Source organism: Podarcis erhardii (assembly GCF_964252035.2).
Source record: "Podarcis erhardii genome assembly, chromosome: 3".
NCBI classification, from domain to species: Eukaryota; Metazoa; Chordata; class Lepidosauria; order Squamata; family Lacertidae; genus Podarcis; species Podarcis erhardii.
The window spans coordinates 83,663,328-83,683,272 of record NC_138507.1 but is presented as its reverse complement, the minus strand read 5'-3'; the positions used below and the strand labels follow the sequence as shown (position 1 = coordinate 83,683,272).

Here is a 19,945-nt window from a genome sequence, read left to right as displayed (position 1 = left end):
TAAGATGTGGTTATCAGAGCTCCATGGATTCCTTTTTTAAATCCTTTAATTACGTGGCGAGGATTGCTTGCTGGCTCCCCCCCCCCCCCTTATCGGAGGCAAGGTTGTTTTAAGTGCTCCAGCAACCTCAAGGAATTTGTATCATAGAACTTTGTGAAGCCGGCGTTGTAAATTAGTTTTAATGAAGCCAAACAGCCTTACAGCCACCACCCTAGCTTCCTGGCGGTTATATCTGCACATTATAAAAAAAATATTTTAAGTTCTGATTGCCCAAAATATCTCACCTTCCCCCAGAACCAATTAAACACACACACACACACACACACACACACACATATATATATATATGGAGTGGAAGGAAAAGGATACAAATTAAGTGAGGCAAGTAGGAAGAGTACACAAAAGAGGAGAGATTTCTGATTCCAGTAGGTCCAAAAATTCAGATCAGATACAAATAAATGTCGTGCTTGTACACACCTGTTCAATGTTGTTCAACACTGTTTAAAGGTTTCTTGTCCTTGTGACTGCCAGTTGTTGAAGATCCTCAGTCCAAGATTCAAGGTGTGGCTGAGTCGATGCTTTCCAGTGCCAAGTAATATTTAAGTACCATGCCATTTTTATGGAAAGTGCTGAGCGTTAAATTGAGGCATCAGAGTATTGTGGCTGAACCAGGACATTCTGATATGAATGCCGGAATGAGGCAATAATGGGACAATACTATAACATAGGGGCTGAAATTCCTTCAGGTGCCATATTTCTCCAGCAGGATTTTGATTTGTAAATCACAATTGATGAAATCTATCCAGGGCCCAAAGAAACATGCAAGACAATATTCTTGCAGTCTGAGGAGGAACATAAGATAGACTAAAATAGAGTTCCACTGTGATGATTTGTGCCTATAGTCCTATTCCTACTGAAGGAAAAATATAAGATACTGTGTGCCTGTATAAGCTTTTCTAAAGATTTCAAATTGTGGAGGAAACATTAGGAACGTCAGATAAAGCCAAAGCTCCAGAGTTAAGATTAGCACTGAAGCAATAGCACAACTGCAGATATTGACAAAATGCTGAGATGGGTAACTTTAATTTCAATTTTTAATTCTCAAAAGGTTTAAAAGTACTACTACTATCCTTTGGGACAAAGACTCAATATTCCACTAGAACCAGGTATCCCATGTTATCACATATATTTTAAACCGTTCTTTATAATCATCATCTGTGATAATTTCTGGGTTACCAAAAGTGAATCTCGATGTGAACCAAGTTTAAAAATCACAAAACCTAGCGAGGGTCTCAAGTTCTTTCATATCCCATGTGCTCTAGATCTGAATGTTAAAACAGACACATTCCCTGATCTGGTGTTAAAAACTCAAAGTTCTGCATTTTAAAACTCCTTTGATTTTAATGGGGGAGGTCTAAGCTTGTGTTCCACTTTCTCGCTGAAACCGATGTGTTATAAGCGTGCTTCATTTCGGTTGGATTGTGCCCCATATGTTATGCCAGAAAACCTTGAAAGGGATGTTTGTATTAGCAAATGAGCTTTATCATAAACTTTCTCCCTATCTTGTGGTTTTGAAACAGCACTATCTGCTTTCTATTGAGAATTTTCCCTGGAATAGTCTACTGCTGTGAAAATGGCCAGGATCTCATAAAGTCAGCATTCTGATTTGATGAGCTCAAGTAGGAGAGATTACTATTTAAACAACAATCTTCGCTGTCCAGTGAAGTGGCAAGGGGAATAATCAAAGAACACAAAACACAGAAGGATATTATCTTAATTGTAAGATTAGCTGATATATTTCCCTAGTGGGAGATCTCTTTCAAAAGAATAGCATTTTCTTAAAGGTAACTTAAGAGACTGACTCTAACTCAGAAAGCTTAATTCAGCCAAAAACATCAGACTTCTGGTCAGCACAGGTCCTGGAAAATTGCACTTTCTGATTCCACTAAAGTGTTGCCCTTACTAGAAAGTGAGTAGTCCTGCCAAAGATGAAACCATTTTCTCATACCCCCAACACCTTCCAAACATATATTTGCTGACTTGACAGAAGGTGGAAAGTTCACGGTTATTGAATTCATCTGTGCTAATACTTGGTCCTTCCTTTCTGCTCTCTGGTAATCAGAACCACTAATAACACCAAGCAGTGAAAGATACAAGAGAACACCTTTCCTTAACCTTGGGTATACTTCTTTAATTCCATATAAGAAAATATGGCCCAGTTCAAACATTTACTTACTCCACTTGTGAGGAAGTTCACAGAAGAGCTCCATCAACTCCCTATGACACACATGGGGCTCCAAATTAGGATGAATGAATTTTGCAAAATCTGTGTGGGCAAGTTGTGGAACAGAGCAATAATCTTAATTAAAGTACGAAAGTTATTTTCCTCTTGGCACTACTGAAGCACAGAACTAGTAAAATGTAATGGGAATGTACGGTAAGTGGGTTTCAACTGCATCTTGAAATAAGCCTCTTCTTCACGAAAGTGTAATTCAGATACAGAAACATGATTTTCCACATTAATTCTTTACTCTTTATTGTATTGCACAAAGTATTAAAACAATGCAGGGACATCACTATATTCCCTGACGTACCATCTTCTGCAGCACAGTCTCCTTTGAGCTTCCCTCTAAAATCATAAAATAACCCATTGCAAAATTTCAAAGATTTGTGTGTCAATGTCAGTAACTGAAAGGAACAAAGCTAAAGGATCAAATACGTATTTTTCATAAATGCACACAAATATACAGTTTATACAATGGCTCTCCAAAAAAAATGCCAAGCAACAGCTCACTGGTGCAATTGTGTGTGTGTGTGTAGAATCTGATGTGAATGTGCATAAAAACAGATTTCAGCTCATAAAATAATGCAGTGAGTGTAATTCATCTCTTTAAAAATTGGATTGTCTAAGATTGAATACGTATTGGCATAAGAGCTCACATAAGGGGCTCCAGTAACTTCAATGGCATCAATTTGTATTGGCTACATATATTTCCCATAACAGTTGAACAGAAGAAAGCCATTCCCATTTGAACACAGAGCTATGCATTAACACTCAACAATAACAGTGCAGCCAGAATGAAAAACATTGCTAATAAAAAAAAAACCCTACTATCATTCTGGGAAAGAGTTACATATTAAGTAATGCTGAACTAATTAACATTTAACCTTCACTTCATAAATCTTCTGCCTGGCACACACAGGGTCCTTGAGAACCAAAGGGTTCCTGAAAATGAATTAATTGTCCTAACTTGCAGAATCAATCCAAATATTATGTTGACGACAACTCTTGGTTCTTAGAAAACAGTTTCATTGGCTGAAAATTGTGTTGTTAAAATACCTCCTCTTGTTATCTGACATTTGCCATGTTAAAAAAATCATGGAAATTAAGTAAAAAAATAGTTTAAAGTCATTTGTTTTAGAAAAATTGTCTACTGCAAAGGGAGTTGGTTTTGTATATAAACACGCAAATCACAATCCATCTAAAGTTAAGCACACTTAAATCCCATTCATCCTCAAAAGGTGCACCCAATGCTTTACTGAGAAGTAAGGCTCACTGAGTTCAATGAGGCTTATTCCTAAAGAAGTGTGCGGAGGATTGCAGCCTCAATTGCTTAACCTTAGCTGGATGGCGCCTGTACATTTCAGTTGTGTTTGTATGAATGACTGAGGCAAAAAAGCAGCAAGTTCTATGTTTTGTTTTTGTCCATTACGTTGAGCACTTCATCCAAAAGTGATGGCCCGAGGTCAAGTTGCAAAGAAAGAAGAGGCTCTGCCAGATCTGAAAGGGAGTCTTCTGATTTAGGCTGAGTCTTGGTTAGATCACATGAAAGATGGCCATTGTCAAATAACTCCTCTGTTTGCCATTCAGCGTATTGCTCCGAAAGGCTGGATGAATGACTGTCTCTCCCATTAGTATAATGCGATGTTGGGACGTTCCGCTCCCATGTGATGTCATCTTTGTATATTTTCCCATTCTCCAAGTGTTTGCTCTTCCCCTGCAACTTTTCTTCCATTACGGGCTCGCAGCTATGCCTGGGATTCCTTAAAGGCCCCAAAGAGTCCTGCTTTGAATTAAACGTCACCGGTGACAACAAGGGCAGCATGAGGGCTTGAGAACCACCAATGGCAGGAAGTGATATGGCATTTTTGAGGACTGGAGAAGGCGTTTCAGCAAACACAGAGTCAGAGGTGCTGTTTGCCCTGAGGAACTCATTGTGGCCTTCGCACTGGCTGGCTGTCTCTCCCTCGTTCCCAGGTAAGAGCTCATAATTCCCTTGCAGGAAGGAGATGTCTCCAAAAACATCGTGCTGTCCTTCTTTCCCGATATGAATTGTGTGGCGAAAATCACCGAGAGGTGGGCTGATCATATCAGGAGACAAAATGTCCCTCAGCTTGAATTTCTTCCCTTTCTTATTGTTGCCGGCTTTCAGGTAGATGGGTGTCTTGGCTGGCATCTTTTCGCAGTGTTTGAGCAGCGGCAGAGGGGATTTTTGGTAGAAAGGAAGGAAGAAAAATGGTCAGCAAGTCTGAGTAGCTCTTCTCCAGCAAATCCTTCTTGTTATCTATGCCATATTATTGACTCTGGCATTGGTTGTGAACAGGCATTCACATGCCACCGCTGCTGCCTTCCCCGCCTTCCAAAATTCTGTGCCCCAGAACGTCAGTGTAAGCTTCCCTCCTCAAAGTGACACTTCGCTAGGCTTGCAAAAATGCTCACTTTCCTCCAGGACTTCAGCAACCTGCATGAGAAATAAAAGAGGTTATTATTAACTTGCTCTTCATGGTTCATTCAATCTGATATTTGCACAAAAAACCCCAAAACAAAGCAGCAACATAATTAATAGCACTCTTGACAGCTCCAGCATGGAGATTAGCTGTATGAAGTTGCTTCCCTTCATTAAGCAGGATAAAAGGATTCCTCTAACGAGAGGCTAACCAACCTTTTCCCTGACTTTGTACATTTTGAAAGCCAGAACTCCTTAGACGTGGTTGCCAAATCCAACCCTCTTAATAAACTTACTATATTGGTTTCTTTTGGTTTTCTTATTTTGTCAATCATCTTCCATCTTAGTGCCAGGCAAAGCCCACACCTTCTACATTCCAGAGGCACATCTAAACATCTGTACCCAAAAGTTCCTTCCTCACAAAAAACAGAGGTTTATAAACATAGCTTTGTGGGCCTTTGAAACTGAAGCTGGAATATCTTTGTATGTGTAGTTTGAAAGATCAAAGCTGAAATTGTTTTAACAGATGCCTACAAATTTTAGGGTTTATCTGGGCAATCAGTTCAAAGAATGCCCTTCCTTGCCCCTCAGTTTCAGTTGCATAATCTGACAAGGGTTGATTCACAGGCTAAATAGTATGATATCCAGGCTACTCATAATGGATTGGGGTTGGAATGACCTCGCAGCAAGGAGGAATATCCAGGCTACTGCCACATTTATTTGCCTTTTAAACTGTAGGGGTTTATTGTTTTTGTTTGTTATTATGGTATGCATTTTTGTGTTTTTTATATCGTAAACTGCCCTGTGATCCTTGGATGAAGGGCAGTTTGGAATTTAATAAATAAATCATGATGATGATAATTTTTTAAAGGCTATATTGTATACACCCTTGTGCATCCCAGGTGAAATTGTAGTCTCAGTTTTCACTGCATCGAAACCAACAAGTTTACTAGTTTCAAATTTGCTCTTTGCAGGCTGAGTTGTGGTGGATTTATTTAAATAAGCTGTAGTTTAGGGTACAATCCTATACACACATACCTGTAAGTAAACCTGTTGAACTCAATAGAACTTACTCTTAAATAAACTAGAATAGGATTGGATTTAGGGAATAATCAGGAAAAAAGGGTTCATTTAAATTTGCATTCTCTTTGCTAGAGCAATGACATGTGATTTCAAAATGGTAAAGCTGATTTTGATTAAGGATTCCATCAGCTTTACCATTTTGAAATTTAATTTATTTCCTAACAGGCATGCATATTAACTGGTTGCTATAATAATTAATACAGAGATATATTTTTTAAAAGCACCAATCAATAAACACATAAATATAAAAGGCAGGGTAAAAAGAACAACAACCCTATAAATGATTTTATATTACAAACTATGTTCAACCGGGAACACAGAAATAGAATCAATATACAAATGCAATCAATGTAGTTCCCAAGACCATTAAAGCTGAAGTCTGATTTTTTAGGGAACTATTTTCCCAATAATTTTGCTGACTAGGATTTATAAACTACAAAGTTTAGAATATAGTAAAGCTTAAAAAGAAATTTACCAAATACATTCACACATAAACAGTTCCATATGAATATACAGAAAAAATAAATATAACGTAATAGTAACATATTTTAAACTTCCTTGATTCAATATATAAGTAAATTTACTACAGGCTTCCTCAACCTCAACCCTCCAGATGTTTTTGGCCTACAACTCCCATGATCCCTAGCTAGCAGGACCAGTGGTCAAGGATGATGGGAATTGTAGTCTAAAAACATCTGGAGGGCTGAGGTTGAAGGAGCCTGATTTACTATATAAAAGCCATCATATTTAAATACTTGTTGCATGAATAATCATAGTTAGGATGAGAAGAAAGATAATGGGAAGTACAGTCCTTTCACCATGCAACCTGAATTTACCAGTATGTGATCCCACCCGAAAAAACAGTGTCAACCTTAAAAGCTGTGCCAGTTTCTCAGAAGCAAGATATTTTCTCTGGTAGTTTTACTTTACATAGGAAAGCAGCCTTTAATTTGCGATTTCATATTAAGATTTCTATTTCTTTCTTTCTTACATTTATATCCCGCCTTTCCTCTGATGAGCTCAAGGTGGCATATATGGTTTTCTTCCTCCCCATTTTATCCTTACAACAACCCAGTGTGAGAGCCAGTGTGGTGTAGTGGTTAAGAGCGGTAGACTCGTAATCTTGTGAACCGGGTTCGTGTCTCCGCTCCTCCACATGCAGCTGCTGGGTGACCTTGGGCCAGTCACACTTCTCTGAAGTCTCAGCCCCACTCACCTCACAGAGTGTTTGTTGTGGGGGAGGAAGGGAAAGGAGATTGTTAGCCGCTTTGAGACTCCTTCGGGTAGTGATAAAGCGGGATATCAAATCCAAACTCTTCCAAATCCTATGAGGTAGGTTAGGCTGAAACTGTAACTGACCCAAATTCACCAAGTTCTAGTCCAACACTCTTACTACTCTTACTACTACACCACACTGGCTAATTTTGGCTGTTATTTTTTTTTAAGATGCTTCCTATCATTATTATTTTATTTTATATTAAGATAGTGAAAGCATGAAGTGATGAGAGCTATATCACTTGCTAGTGTTATTATAGACACTATTCAATGTTTCAATTAATTTACCAAATAAAAAGAAAAGACATATGTAGGCAAAAAACAACAACTTACCTTCAATTATCTTTGTAATCCTGTGGAAAATTCTGTAGCTGTGGCAGAGTGTGGTTTCTGGAAAAGAAGAGCAGAGGAGAATGAATGTTGCCTGAAAACACTCTCTTTTATACTTCTGAAATCCCATCATGCCCCTCAACTAGTCAGTTATGATTGGGTGGCTCCTGTCGTTGGCTTATCTGTAAACATCCTGCCTGGAATTCTTGAAATGCTCCCTGAAAGAATGTGCATCAAAGTAACTTCATTTGATTGTATTAAAGCACTACCCCCCACTTTCACTGACTTAATCACCCTATAGACTGAATTACTGAGACTTCATACCTCAGTTCAGTAACTTCAAATAATCCTATAATGTCACAAATTACTCAGTGTGGACTTTTGTTTCTGAAACAGAATTTTCAAGCCTTAGGAATTCTGTACACATTCCTCAGGGCATATATTTTTCAATATTCTGTTTTCCGCCTAATATCTTAGTTATTGTCTAACCTGACAGTAAATTTTTTTGGTTGATTTTAAAAAAGTATTTCTGTAATCTGCCTTGTTTGAAGTGTCTTCTCCCCTCAGCACCACAGTCATATGATTTATTACTAAATCTGATGTCTTAGTCAGAGCCTATGTTGGAAGAAGAAGACATTTTAATCCATCTCTCTATTGAGAGTAGTTAAATGTTGCAAAATAAAAATGTTTGCTAAAAGAGTTCAGATGTTGCACTGTCAGGCCACTTCACATAGTCATTTCTGACCATTATGTGAGAGGGGCACCATGAGCTATTGCAGTAGATTTTAATTTGAATTTAGTAAAGATTTTACATTATATCCAACCAACCAGCAAAACACTGTTTGGGGTACAAGGTAAAGCTCAACAAGTCCAGCACTAGCTGTCCTTGAGAGTAGGCACTTGGTTAGTGTCAAGTATATCACTTTAAAATACTGACTATAAAATTATGACAGCCATTTTAGCTTGCAGTTAATAAATTCCTTGAAGAATAAATAAAAAAGGATCAAACAAGATTCAAGGCAGGCGGATAATTGTCATAAATTGTATGCAAATTGATCAACTTAATAAAGGTGAAACAGAAGCAAAACACACCTTTATTCTATTAGTTTGTAGATACAAAAAAAGCATTTGACTCTATAGAATGGAGGCCTACCGGTATGCTTTAAAATGTTGAAGAAATTTGGACCAGGACTTAGACTTCTGCAATTTTGTTGAAGCAATATATACAAAATTGTGGATAGAAATTTGATTAATGGAATCATGCATCCCATAATACAATTGCAAAGATGTGTCAGACAGGAATGCAATTTCTCATCATTATTGTTTAATTTACATTTTGAAATTTTAGCACAACAAATCAGGGACAACAAAAACATGAAAGAGATTACCCTACCATGATCCAAATTGAAATTATGCATTATGCAGATGATACAGCATTTACATTGCAAGGATGTATAGATTCAGTTAAATTTCTGAAGAATAAGTTGGAGGAATGTGATAAAGTATCTTCTAGCTATGAAATTAATGCAAAAAAATCAGAAATTACTTATAAATGCTGAAGAACAATATAAAGCTGATACTGAATTTTCAACAGTTTCTAGATACAAGTTATGAAGTTCTGGATCAGTGATACCCTAACTACCCACCCTAGACCACTTGAAAATTTTTGTAATGGTGTGCTAGATGTTTTATTATTTTTAATTATATTTTGATTGTTTCCCTTATTTATTTTATATTTTACTGTATTCCATGGGATTCATATTGTAATACAATAAAACACAATACAAGAAATAAGAGAAGCAACTAAAATACAATTAACATCAATACATATTTAATGTGATGGATGTGCCATCTCCTGTCTTCAACTAGAAATCCAGACATGCTGCAGACCTGAATGAGCCGCATGGACTGTGGTTTGGGAACCTACGTTCATAGTACATAGTAATACTGTTTTCAGATGATAAAGCTGCTTGCTGCTTGCTCCAATTCAGTGGTAAAACATGGATTTTCTCTGGGGAAGGCACCGTGACAAAAAATATCTGATCAGAAATGGAGCTTTAAAGCCCTGGCCTGTGCCTAGGAAAGCAGCACAAAAGGATGTCTGAATGAGCCCTTAGATAAAGATAATTTGGAGAAATTTAAGCAGGGTGTGAGAAAGTGTGCCAAGCTACCATTATCATGGCTAGGAAGAACGGTGGTCCTAAAGAGAGAGAAAAATACCTAAATTGGGATTTCTTTTTCTAACACTACCTATAAGGATTATACAAAAATTACACAGCAAAATCCAATCTAAAATTAAAAAGTGTACCGTATATTAAGAATATATAGAAGTTCAGATACATTCTCTAGGAGTACTCCCAGATCCATCTGTGTCACTCGAGGCTTAAGTAGCCTCAGTGGCTAGGAGGACCTTTTATGGCTGGTACACCAACTGCAGCTGTTTTTGATCAGGAATAGCCTGGCCATAGTGATTCATGCATTGGGAACCTCAATACTTGGTTACTGCAATGCATTCTATGTGGGCCATGGGCCTGGTTTGGAAGCTCCAGCTGGTGTAAAATTCTGCAGCAAGACATTTGCTGGGAGCAGACTACTGCCCTTAACAACATGGGTCCAGCATACCTTAAGGGCTGTCTGATCCCTTATATCTCTGCCCAATCACAGAAAGAACCTTTGGAGGAGTCTCTGTTAGATGTCTCTCATGGCTCAGATGCCATTTATCTACCAGAAGCTGTGCATTCAGTATTGTGACCCCAAGTGTGTAGAACTCCCAGCTGAAATTAGGCAGGCCTTCTCCCTACTGAACTTCATATACTTGTCAAACATCTATTGCAGCAAGCATTTTAAGGAAGTTACAATATCACCCTCCTCTGTGTAATACAGAGAGCATGTTCTCACTTCCATCAGGCTTGGCTCCAGTGTGACGTCCTAGTTAGCTCTGGTCCGCTTAATGCCCTCATTTGCATCCTTTCAGTGTCAGGTAAAAACCGCTCTCTTCTCCCAGGCATTTGACAGATAATGATGGATGTTCTGTTGTTTACTGATAACTGTTTTCTGCTGCTGAAGTTTTATTGTGTCTGTTTATTGATCATAGTAATGGTTTTATTGTAATGTATTCTTTTTTGTTTTTATACTATGCATTTGGATCTTAATTTTCTTTTCTGTTACATTGCATAAAGGCTCTTTCACAGTGAGTGGCTGATAAGTAAAAAAAATTGCACAAATAAATAAATAAGAGTATCTAAGTAGGACTGAGGAGACTTGGGTTCAAATCTTCACTCTGCCATAAAGCATGCTGAGCAGCCTTGGACTAATTAGGCTATGCCGAGAGAGACTGTCTCACAGTGTGGGTGAGATGATAAAATAGGCAGATTTATTCATCTCAGCAGTGAGATTCATAAGCAATACCATGGTATATATTTTAAAAAATAATGTTTAGATCACATTTACACCCAGACATATTCTTCAAGTGTGGGTTCTCTGAAAACAAGTCAGTCAATCTACTACATCTGTTTTGATTTTGCCTTTGCATCTAGTATGAAGTAGGATGGTGGATTAAGTTGGTTCTGCCAGCCTGCATAAATTTTGCTTTCAACCATCTCATTTTATGAATAGAGCAACTCTAGTGGCAAAACATATTGCTCTACAATCTTGGATATCTCTTAAAAAATAAAGACAAGAGGACACGTTACATTTAGGAAAAAATGGGGGGAAAGTGAATGCAATTATCATAAATCCCGAATAAGCACGAATAAACCTGGGAGAAATTTTGGGTGTTATTTGAAGAGACCAAAGCTGTTGACGCATTGTTCCAGCCTCGAGCTTTGATCTTGATTTATCATCACATATGGCTTCCTTACCTCCCCATCTTCACTATTCTATCTTTTTTTTCTTTATTTTTAAAAATGTGGATAATGGGCTGCTGACTCAAGCCGGGAAAGGAAAGCATTGAGCAGATTTGACCTCTGTATTTAGGATTTATAGTTGCTTTACTCTGCTGCCATTTTGAAAATAAAGTCTGCAAACAGAAAGAGAGATTACACTTGAGTCTGGATTTCCCACATTCAAACCACATTCCCACATTGGTAAGCCAATGTGATGCCCCTCAGATGTTTTTGGACTACAGTTCCCATCATCTTGGACTCTTCGTCATGTTGCCTGGGTCTGATGGTAGTTCAACAACATCTGGAGGGCACCGCATTGGCTATCCCTGCCCTAACTATTCTACCACACTGACTCTTAAACGACTGAGTATTTATACAGCACTTTTTCCTAAGTGCTCAAAGTGCTTCATATACCTTATCTTGGTAATCTTCACAAGCCTCCCTGTAAGACCAGTATGATTAGTTCCCAGCAAGTTTGTGGCCAAGCCAGGATTTGAACTTCTGACTTCTGTTCATAGCTCATACTCTTAACTTCTATGGTAAATGAACCCCATCTTAGTCATGGACCAGATACTGAAATTCATACTATTTAAATAGTTACTGCAGTTCACAGATACTACTAGAATTATTCTTTTCTGCTGTATTTGCTATTTTTGTTGGAAACAGGAGAAATGCAAGAAATGCGTTTTTGATGCTGAAAAAAGGAGCAGCAGAGCTTTAGTCGTGTTTCCAAGCAAAGGTTTATGTCTCCCTTTCTTCTTTCAAATGAGCAATTTTTAAGCACTATGGCCCTGGAGAGGATAGATACTATTTATTTTATAAGCTGTAAATATAGGACAATGAATATGCTTCAAAAGGAACCTCTGGATATTGGTCATAATGACGTTTTTGAGCATTTTGCATTATGCTGACTTTGAAATTTAAATGTTCACAAGTCAAGTCATGTAATGTCATTCTTCTTTCAGATACCAAACTGGTCAAAATGAAAGGTGTGAAATGCTTTAATCAGTTCTCAGATTATTTTGTTTGGATAGGATACACTCAAGATTTTCAGAACAAAAGAGGGTGTTTGAGCATGCAAGGATCTGAGTCATAGATGAGTCATTGATAGTGTTAAGATAAGCATTCAAGAAGAAAACAGAGCTGTTTTGGATTAAATACTTTAGGAAGGATATTGAATTCCAAAAAGACCATAGGGATCACAAGATGTGTGGATCAAAAGCCATAGGTTCTATTCAACGTAACACTAAGCTATGTTTCCATTCTTCCCCTTTCTTCCCCCTACACAACTCCTAAGTCTCTTCTGGACTTTCCCCTAACCCTTTGAAGCAGATCTGAGGACTATGTGGAGTTTACCACTGTATAGTGGTACCTTGGTTTAAGAACTTAATTCGTTCTGGAAGTCTGTTCTTAAACTTGAGGTACCACTTTAGCTAATGGGGCCTCCTGCTGTTGCTGCACCGGCGAAACAAGATTTCTGTTCTCATCCTGAAGCAAAGTTCTTAACCCGAGGTACTATTTCTGGGTTAGCAGAGTCTGGAACCTGAGGTACCACTGTACTAGTGGTGATCCTTGCATGTACGAGCACAACTATTTTGCTAAATACTGTCCTATGTATTTATTTATGAGACTTAAATCCCACCCTGCCAAACTTTTCCTAGAGTGGTTGTGTAAGGAAGAATCTAAGAACTAGGATCAGACAAAATCTAATTTTACATCACAGGGTCCAATGGGCTGGGGACCACTTCTTCTATCATGTTCCTCAACCAGCTTGTATTTCTGTGATTACCAGTGGTTTTTAGAAAATAAATTTGACTAAGAACTTGGTATGTTAAATCTAGAAATATAAGTCTAAAAAGGAGGAGATCATCGTGGTCATAGTGGACTTTTATTGCATGCTTTGAGCAAAGCTAAGCATTTAAAATTCCATTAATTTCAGTACTTGAGAACATTTGGATTCTCTTCTCATGGTGGCCTATTAGGTATTCAGAGACATAAAACCTCTGACACTGGAGGTAATATGTAAACATTATTACTAGTTGCTATTGATAACCTTATCCTCCTTCAAGGTAGCTATGGTGAGAATAGCTTTCAACATATCTCCCACTGCAACCAATGGAATTGAAAAATAATTAACTTTGCCTGGATCATAGCCTTAATGCTGTTAGAAGGAAGAGAGTGAATGATTGTTTGTTTGATTGATCCAACAAGAATAAGCTAAGAAACAAGGAGGTTGAGTTACAATAAAATTTAGGCAAAATGTCTATGAACACTGAAGCAAGTGACTGAACCAGAAGGCCAATTGTATGCCTTCTTGCTCCACATTTTGTGTCCCAAGTGAAACAGAACAATTGTATATGGCAGATATATCATATACTTTCTTTCTAATGTATTTAAAAGTGTCAGTTACCCATGCTATCGTCCTTAAGCTTTTTACAACACCCCCCCACATACCATGGAATTTTCTATAAGCAAAGATGAATGGCATGAAATAGGATGTATCAAATAGGATAAATCAAGCCTTTATCGGGAGAAACTGGCAACTCTCCTAGGCACCCGGCTTGGTCTCCTGCTGACCTCCCTGGCTGCATTCCCCAGCAAGATCCAGGCTAGGTCACGATAGGCAATTCTTCCCAAACGTGGAAAGAACACACACCCTCCCTCCTGCTCCCCCGGCAGGGAAAAGGAGATAGACAGAAACGTATTTACATGCTTTTATTTCTGTCTTTGCAGCATTACAGAAAACATGACTGCTCTCTTCAAACTCCAGAAGTCAAGTGACAAAGACTTCCTGTACTTCTTGTACAAGAGCAAGAGGAAGAGCTCAAATTACACTCTGAGCAAATTCTGGTGCATTGCCCTGTGAATTGACTGTCCCTCTGTTTCCCACGGAACAGTCCCAACATTCCATCATGTGATGTTTTCAAGCTAGCAGTTTGCAGCTGCATTGCATCCATATCGTAACAGTATGAACTGTTCTCTTGCATATATCTCACTGAAAGATTTGTGTGCAATTAATACATACATTGGTAGGATGTTTTTTAAAATGTGGGTTATGGATATGAAAAATAAACAGGAGCAAAACGTCTTATAAATGCTTTTTTGGGTGGGAGGTGATTTTTTTCAGTGGGCATGTCTGTTTTCATACATCCAAGTTCAAATTCAGTCTTGGGTTAAACCTGGAAAATATGGATTTGTGATGCCTACTGATCCAACGGTAATATTTGTTCCTCCACTAAAATCACTATAAATGGTTATATAATGGTTACTAACAACCCATTAGTAAAGATGGACAAGAGACTAATACTCTGGGAGTGTTGTGTAAATCTGTTTGGATGTAATTTCCCAGAAGCTTTTGCATAAATGCTCAGTGTGGTGCATGAATGAAGCATGAAAGCAGTCTTTGTACCATACTAAAACTGCAAACAGAAGAAATTAAAACACACCAGATCCATAGCACTGTTGAAGGCTAATGACTATTCACACATGCATGCAGCTTACTTGATTTCTCTATACTTGATGACTGGCAACAGAATAGTGTGGTCTTTTAGATAAGGCAGTGTAAAATTTATATCACTGGGGTTTGATATGTGATGGTCATGGGTGATCTTAGGTACTGGGAGTCAACAATAACAATGTTAATATGAGACAGTGTGGAAAACTGCACACACATGGGGCACTGCTGGTGCATGGCTTGTCTGAAGTGGCAAGGAACATAGGAATTGTTCTCTCTTTAACATTGCATAGTGCCAAACCTGCCAACTAAGATGTTTCCACACAGGTTTTGGATGTAGTGATGCAGCATAGTTCATCTTTGCAACTGCACAGGTGCTGATCTGCACAGTAGATACGGGAAATCATAGCATCAGTGTGGATGGATCACACAGTGCAGTAAAATGTTGTGTGTATAGATAAAAATGGTGCCCGTCCCCAATTGTTGTTGTTTAGTCGTTTAGTCATGTCCGACTCTACGTGACCCCATGGACCAGAGCACGCCAGGCATTCCTGTCTTCCTTCCTCCCGCAGTTTGGTCAAACTCATGCTGGTAGCTTCGAGAACACTGTCCAACCATCTCGTCCTCTGTCGTCCCCTTCTCCTTGTGCCCTTCATCTTTCCCAACATCAGGGTCTTTTCCAGGGAGTCTTCTCTTCTCATGAGGTGGCCAAAGTATTGGAGCTCAGCTTCAGGATCTGTCCTTCCAGTGAGCACTCAGGGCTGATTTCCTTAAGAATGGAGAGGTTTGATCTTCTTGCAGTCCATGGGACTCTCAAGAGTCTCCTCCAACACCGTAATTCAAAAGCATCAAGTCTTCAGCAATCAGCCTTCTTTATGATCCAGCTCTCACTTCCATACGTCACTACTGGGAAAACCGTAGCTTTCACTATACGGACCTTTGTTGGCCTGTCCCCAATAGTTATTCTCAAATTTCTGACAGCACCTTAACCAAATCTAGCATACTGGTCTTTAGTTCTCTTCAAGGGTTCAAAGAACTTGTGGGGGCTTAAAGTCAGGAGAAGATACACATGCAAGCTTTGTCCTTAACATTCCCACATGGGCTTTTCTTGTTCGACTATGAAGAAAGTGCTTAAACATCTGAATCCCTTAAATGTAGGAAGTTTAATGGAATGGGGATAAGCCATCTAGCTTTATCTTCAAGAGAGGTGATGTGGCAACATTTTCAAACAAGTGATTCCACAAATGAATCGTAAGGTGGTATGAGGACTCCACCATATGCCCTCTTGAATGTTTGAATATGCTCTTGGTAACTTTGGAGATGTTCTGTGGGAGCACAGATTTCTGGACATGAATGTTGGGAATCGTCCCTGAAAGCATCATTACATGACCCATGAATTAAGGATGTCCTAAACCCATTGCTGTGATAGCTTACACAATATACCTCCCAGTGGCCTTTGAATGATTCCCCCCATGTGCTACTGGAGCGATCTTCCTGAATTTGAGAAGCCCACCCCAAAGCAAAGCTTTGCACAAAAATACGAAAACTCCATTTAAGTGCGCTAACCCCTAATGATACAAATAGGCATGATATTTATGGCCAACCTCTTCCTACTGTCATGTTAATGTTACTCAAACAATCTTAACAATTATGTAGTAAGAGCAGCTTTACTTTCTGCTGTGGCATTTTCCTATCAGTAAGCTGAAGGGAAATCCGAGGTGGCAATGACATTCTGCAGTCTTACGCATAGCTTTTGCCTCTGACTAGGAGGAGAGACATGCCAAGACTTGCTTCAACCTCCCTTCTAGAATCCTCCTGCACATTTAACCCTCCTTGAGGCCGTCTGTGCATTAAGGGTCATTTTTTTTTTACCTTATTGCCTTGGCTCTTGTCTAGTGTAACAGGAAAACAAATGACTGTGTGTAATGTAGAACTGTGCATGGCTTTAGTTAAAAGGAAATCCTAGGAAATGCTGGATGTGGTTTGTGAAATTTGCTGGACAGCAACAATATTTGTTACGTTGCTCTCTCTGGGTCTACATGGGAATCGCTGACTACTATTCTCAAGTCATGTGCATCGGTGCAGCCCCACTAAGTCAACTGAAACAGGTGGAGTTGTATTGTGACTTATGTGTAAGTCAACATTAGGCAGTAATAGCCACTCATTATATCCATAAGCAGGGTAGAAACAACCACACAGTTTGCCTGTTCTACAAGTTTTGGCCTGGTGTCATTTATATCAAAAGCAAAGTAAGAATGAACACTTATATTTCAGCAGTGATGTAATTTACGGCTTTACTTGAAAGCAAGTACCATTGATTTTAACTAATACTTTAATACTTTTAAATAAGTATATTTAGAAGTCCTTGCAAATGAACATCCAGAAGAAAATAGGCTCCCTTCTTTTCCGCTCCCAAAGTCTGCACACCGATTAGCTAAAAGGGGGGAGGAATAAATCAGCTGTTCTAGTTTAGGAAGGCTTCCTTCTTCAGTTCATAGCCAGAGGGTGGGGTAGTTTTTACTTACCACAGGTAATCAGATGAGTTGCTATTTATAAAATGGGTTTTGGGATTTACATATCCTCCTTCAACTGAAAAGGACATTTTCCAAAATAAGAAAAAGTGTTATAAATTCATTAACCTTTAAATATTTCACACACAATCTCTCTTAGTTTTTAGATGATGGTATAATTAGGAGAAATGGTCTGTTGAAAAAGAGTTGTGTATTAAAATAGATGTTTTGCAGAGTGTCATCTGATCTAAGGGCAGCAGCTCTGATATCATTTTAGGGCAAGGCAAAGACCTATTTATTTGCCTGGGTTTTTGAACTGAAAGCCTAACTGTGGTTTCGTGCATTCCGTTGTATTTTATGGTTGATTTTTAACTGTTTGACGATTTCTGTTTTCTGCTGTTTGTTGATTGTGCAGTATGATTATTGCTGCTGGTGTTTATTTGTTGTTGTTACCTCTGTGTTGTTGCTGCTGGCATCCCTCTATCTCGAGAGACAACAGATTATTCCCTGGTAACTCAACCTGAAAGTTTCATTGAAGGGCCACATAGAAATATTTTAAATACAAATAAATACAAAAGCAAGCCAACAATGCAGTGGGTTGTAGAAAGTGAAAAATCTTAGTGCAGTGCTTCCTTATACATGTATAAAATTATGGCTGATTGGGAGGTCTTACACAACAGATCTCCTTCCTCCTGTCCCTTCTCTAAAACTTACATTTTTTTACTTTGCTTAAAAAGGCAGCTGGGCGCACTGTGAATCACATTGCTGGTAAGACCCCAGCCACCACTGCCTTAACTTAGGCTTGCCATCCGTCAGGAAAATTCCTGACACGTCCTGGTTTTCCAGTGTAAAAATGGTGTCGGGGGAATTTTGCCGAAACAGCAAAATGTCAGGGAAAACCCAGATGTATGGCAACGCAATGAGAAAAGCAGCGGAAACAGCTCAGAAAGCTTAAGGAATTTTACTTTTTGAAATATGGCAACCCTAGCCTTAACTTCCTAGATATCTATGAAAATTTTATGGAAATTTGTTTCTGTGCCTGTGTCCCAGGGCCTTTGCAAAAGCATTTGCTGTTGATGGACCTAGTCAGAGTCCTTAGGACTGGAAAGAGAACCCTGGAAGGCAACACTGGGGACCTAGGCAGGAGGTTCCTCACCCCTGCTCTAGGTAATACTACACCAACTCCAAAGATTTGGGTTGAGATCTCAACTTTTAGACTCTTTTTGAAGCATAAGAAGAGTCCTGTCTCCCACTTTCTAGCAGGCCTTTGTGTAAGAGTTAATCACACAGATGTCATGTTGCACCTTCATCCAGCAGATAAGGAGTGGGGACCTCTGTCCTGCCAAGGGATTTCTTCAAGGGTTCTGCTGGGGATTGTAGGCCAGTAATGGATGGGACCAAAGTCTGTGTGGGCAGTACTAGAGCCAAAAGTGCATGTTCCCCTTTTCAGTGTGACCAGAAACAAGTGTGATGGCTGCCCCTTTTCTTTCTTTCTTTCTTTCTTTCTTTCTTTCTTTCTTTCTTTCTTTCTTTCTTTCTTTCTGCCTTATTGTTTTTTCTGTCTACCAAACCCTTTCCGTTGTTTTTTCTGTTCCTTCCACCCACAGGAAACTAGGCTGCCCACCCCTGCAGTAGATACATATCTACATATCACAAACACCCCCTATTTTAGGAAAATGAGACAAGCTGGGATATTGTTCTCTTTGATGTGTAACTTAATACTATCTTTCAAGCCATGCAGATGGTTCTCTCTGCCTACTGTAGGTGTGGGCTCTGCCTAACTACAACTGCCTTACTCCATTCAGCAGACTAAAATAAACAGTAATCAGACCGTGTTTCAGTCACAACATCTAAAATTGTATGCTAGACCTCCATTTTATACAGTGTGTGGGGGGGGGGAATACAGACAAAAAGGCATTAAGTGATTGACTGAACAGTGTTCTTCATCCTATTACCCTTTCAGAAACTGATTTTCAGGAGATAGTTTGCTTGACAACTCTAAAGCAGCAGTCACAGTCCAAGAGAATGGGTGTCCACTCAATCCCCAAACACATGGAGGGCTTCCAGTCTTCAGCACCAATACTGCATACCTTTCTTCAATATCTGCATGTTCTGTTGGATGTCTAGAAGCACAGCCCAAGCCCTGATCATGTGGAGTGCTTGAAGGCAGATACTGAGGGTACAGAAGTGGACTGAGCAAACACCACAGAATTAGTAATTAAGTTTTAATCTACTAGCTGAAATGGTTCATCTTAGATTGTAGTCCTGAACATACTTACTTGTGAATAACCCCCATGAATTCAATGGGACTAAGTTCCAAATAAATATGCATATGATTGCACTTCATGCCAATGTAAGTCTATAGCTGACTACACAAAAGTATGGATATTTCTATGCATAGAAGCAGGGTTTTCTGAGGGAAATTATTTCAGTTTTTGTCTGATCTCATCTGAATAACATTTTCCTTTTCACGGATTTGATCTTATCTATGGACTTTCCCAACAATGATCTAGCTGGCATGCAACACTAAACCATGGCTCAACATTACAAAGGTGAGCAACAGTGAGCCTGGTTCCACATGCCTCTCTCTGTCCTCCAGCACTTCTGCAATGGCACTGGAAACTTTGCTTCAGATTATGCACACATCCAAATCCTAAACTGTAGTTAATCATAACTATGCTT

The 19,945-nt window shown here is 38.9% G+C and overlaps 1 protein-coding gene across 3 annotated transcripts in view; it reads right to left on the bottom strand.

Annotated features, from left to right (window-relative positions):
- Positions 1-2,510: 2,510 nt before the first annotated feature.
- Positions 2,511-19,945, bottom strand: part of CDC42EP3 (CDC42 effector protein 3) — a 63,055-nt gene continuing 45,620 nt past the window's right edge. For all 3 annotated transcript variants that reach the window (XM_081857730.1, XM_081857729.1, XM_081857731.1), the window contains exons 2-3: positions 7,419-7,475; positions 2,511-4,742 (exon numbers count right to left, since the gene is read on the bottom strand). In XM_081857730.1, the coding sequence (XP_081713856.1) occupies positions 3,690-4,457 (768 nt within the window). In that variant the 5' untranslated portion in view covers positions 4,458-4,742; positions 7,419-7,475 and the 3' untranslated portion in view covers positions 2,511-3,689. The remainder of the gene's footprint in view (positions 4,743-7,418; positions 7,476-19,945) is intronic.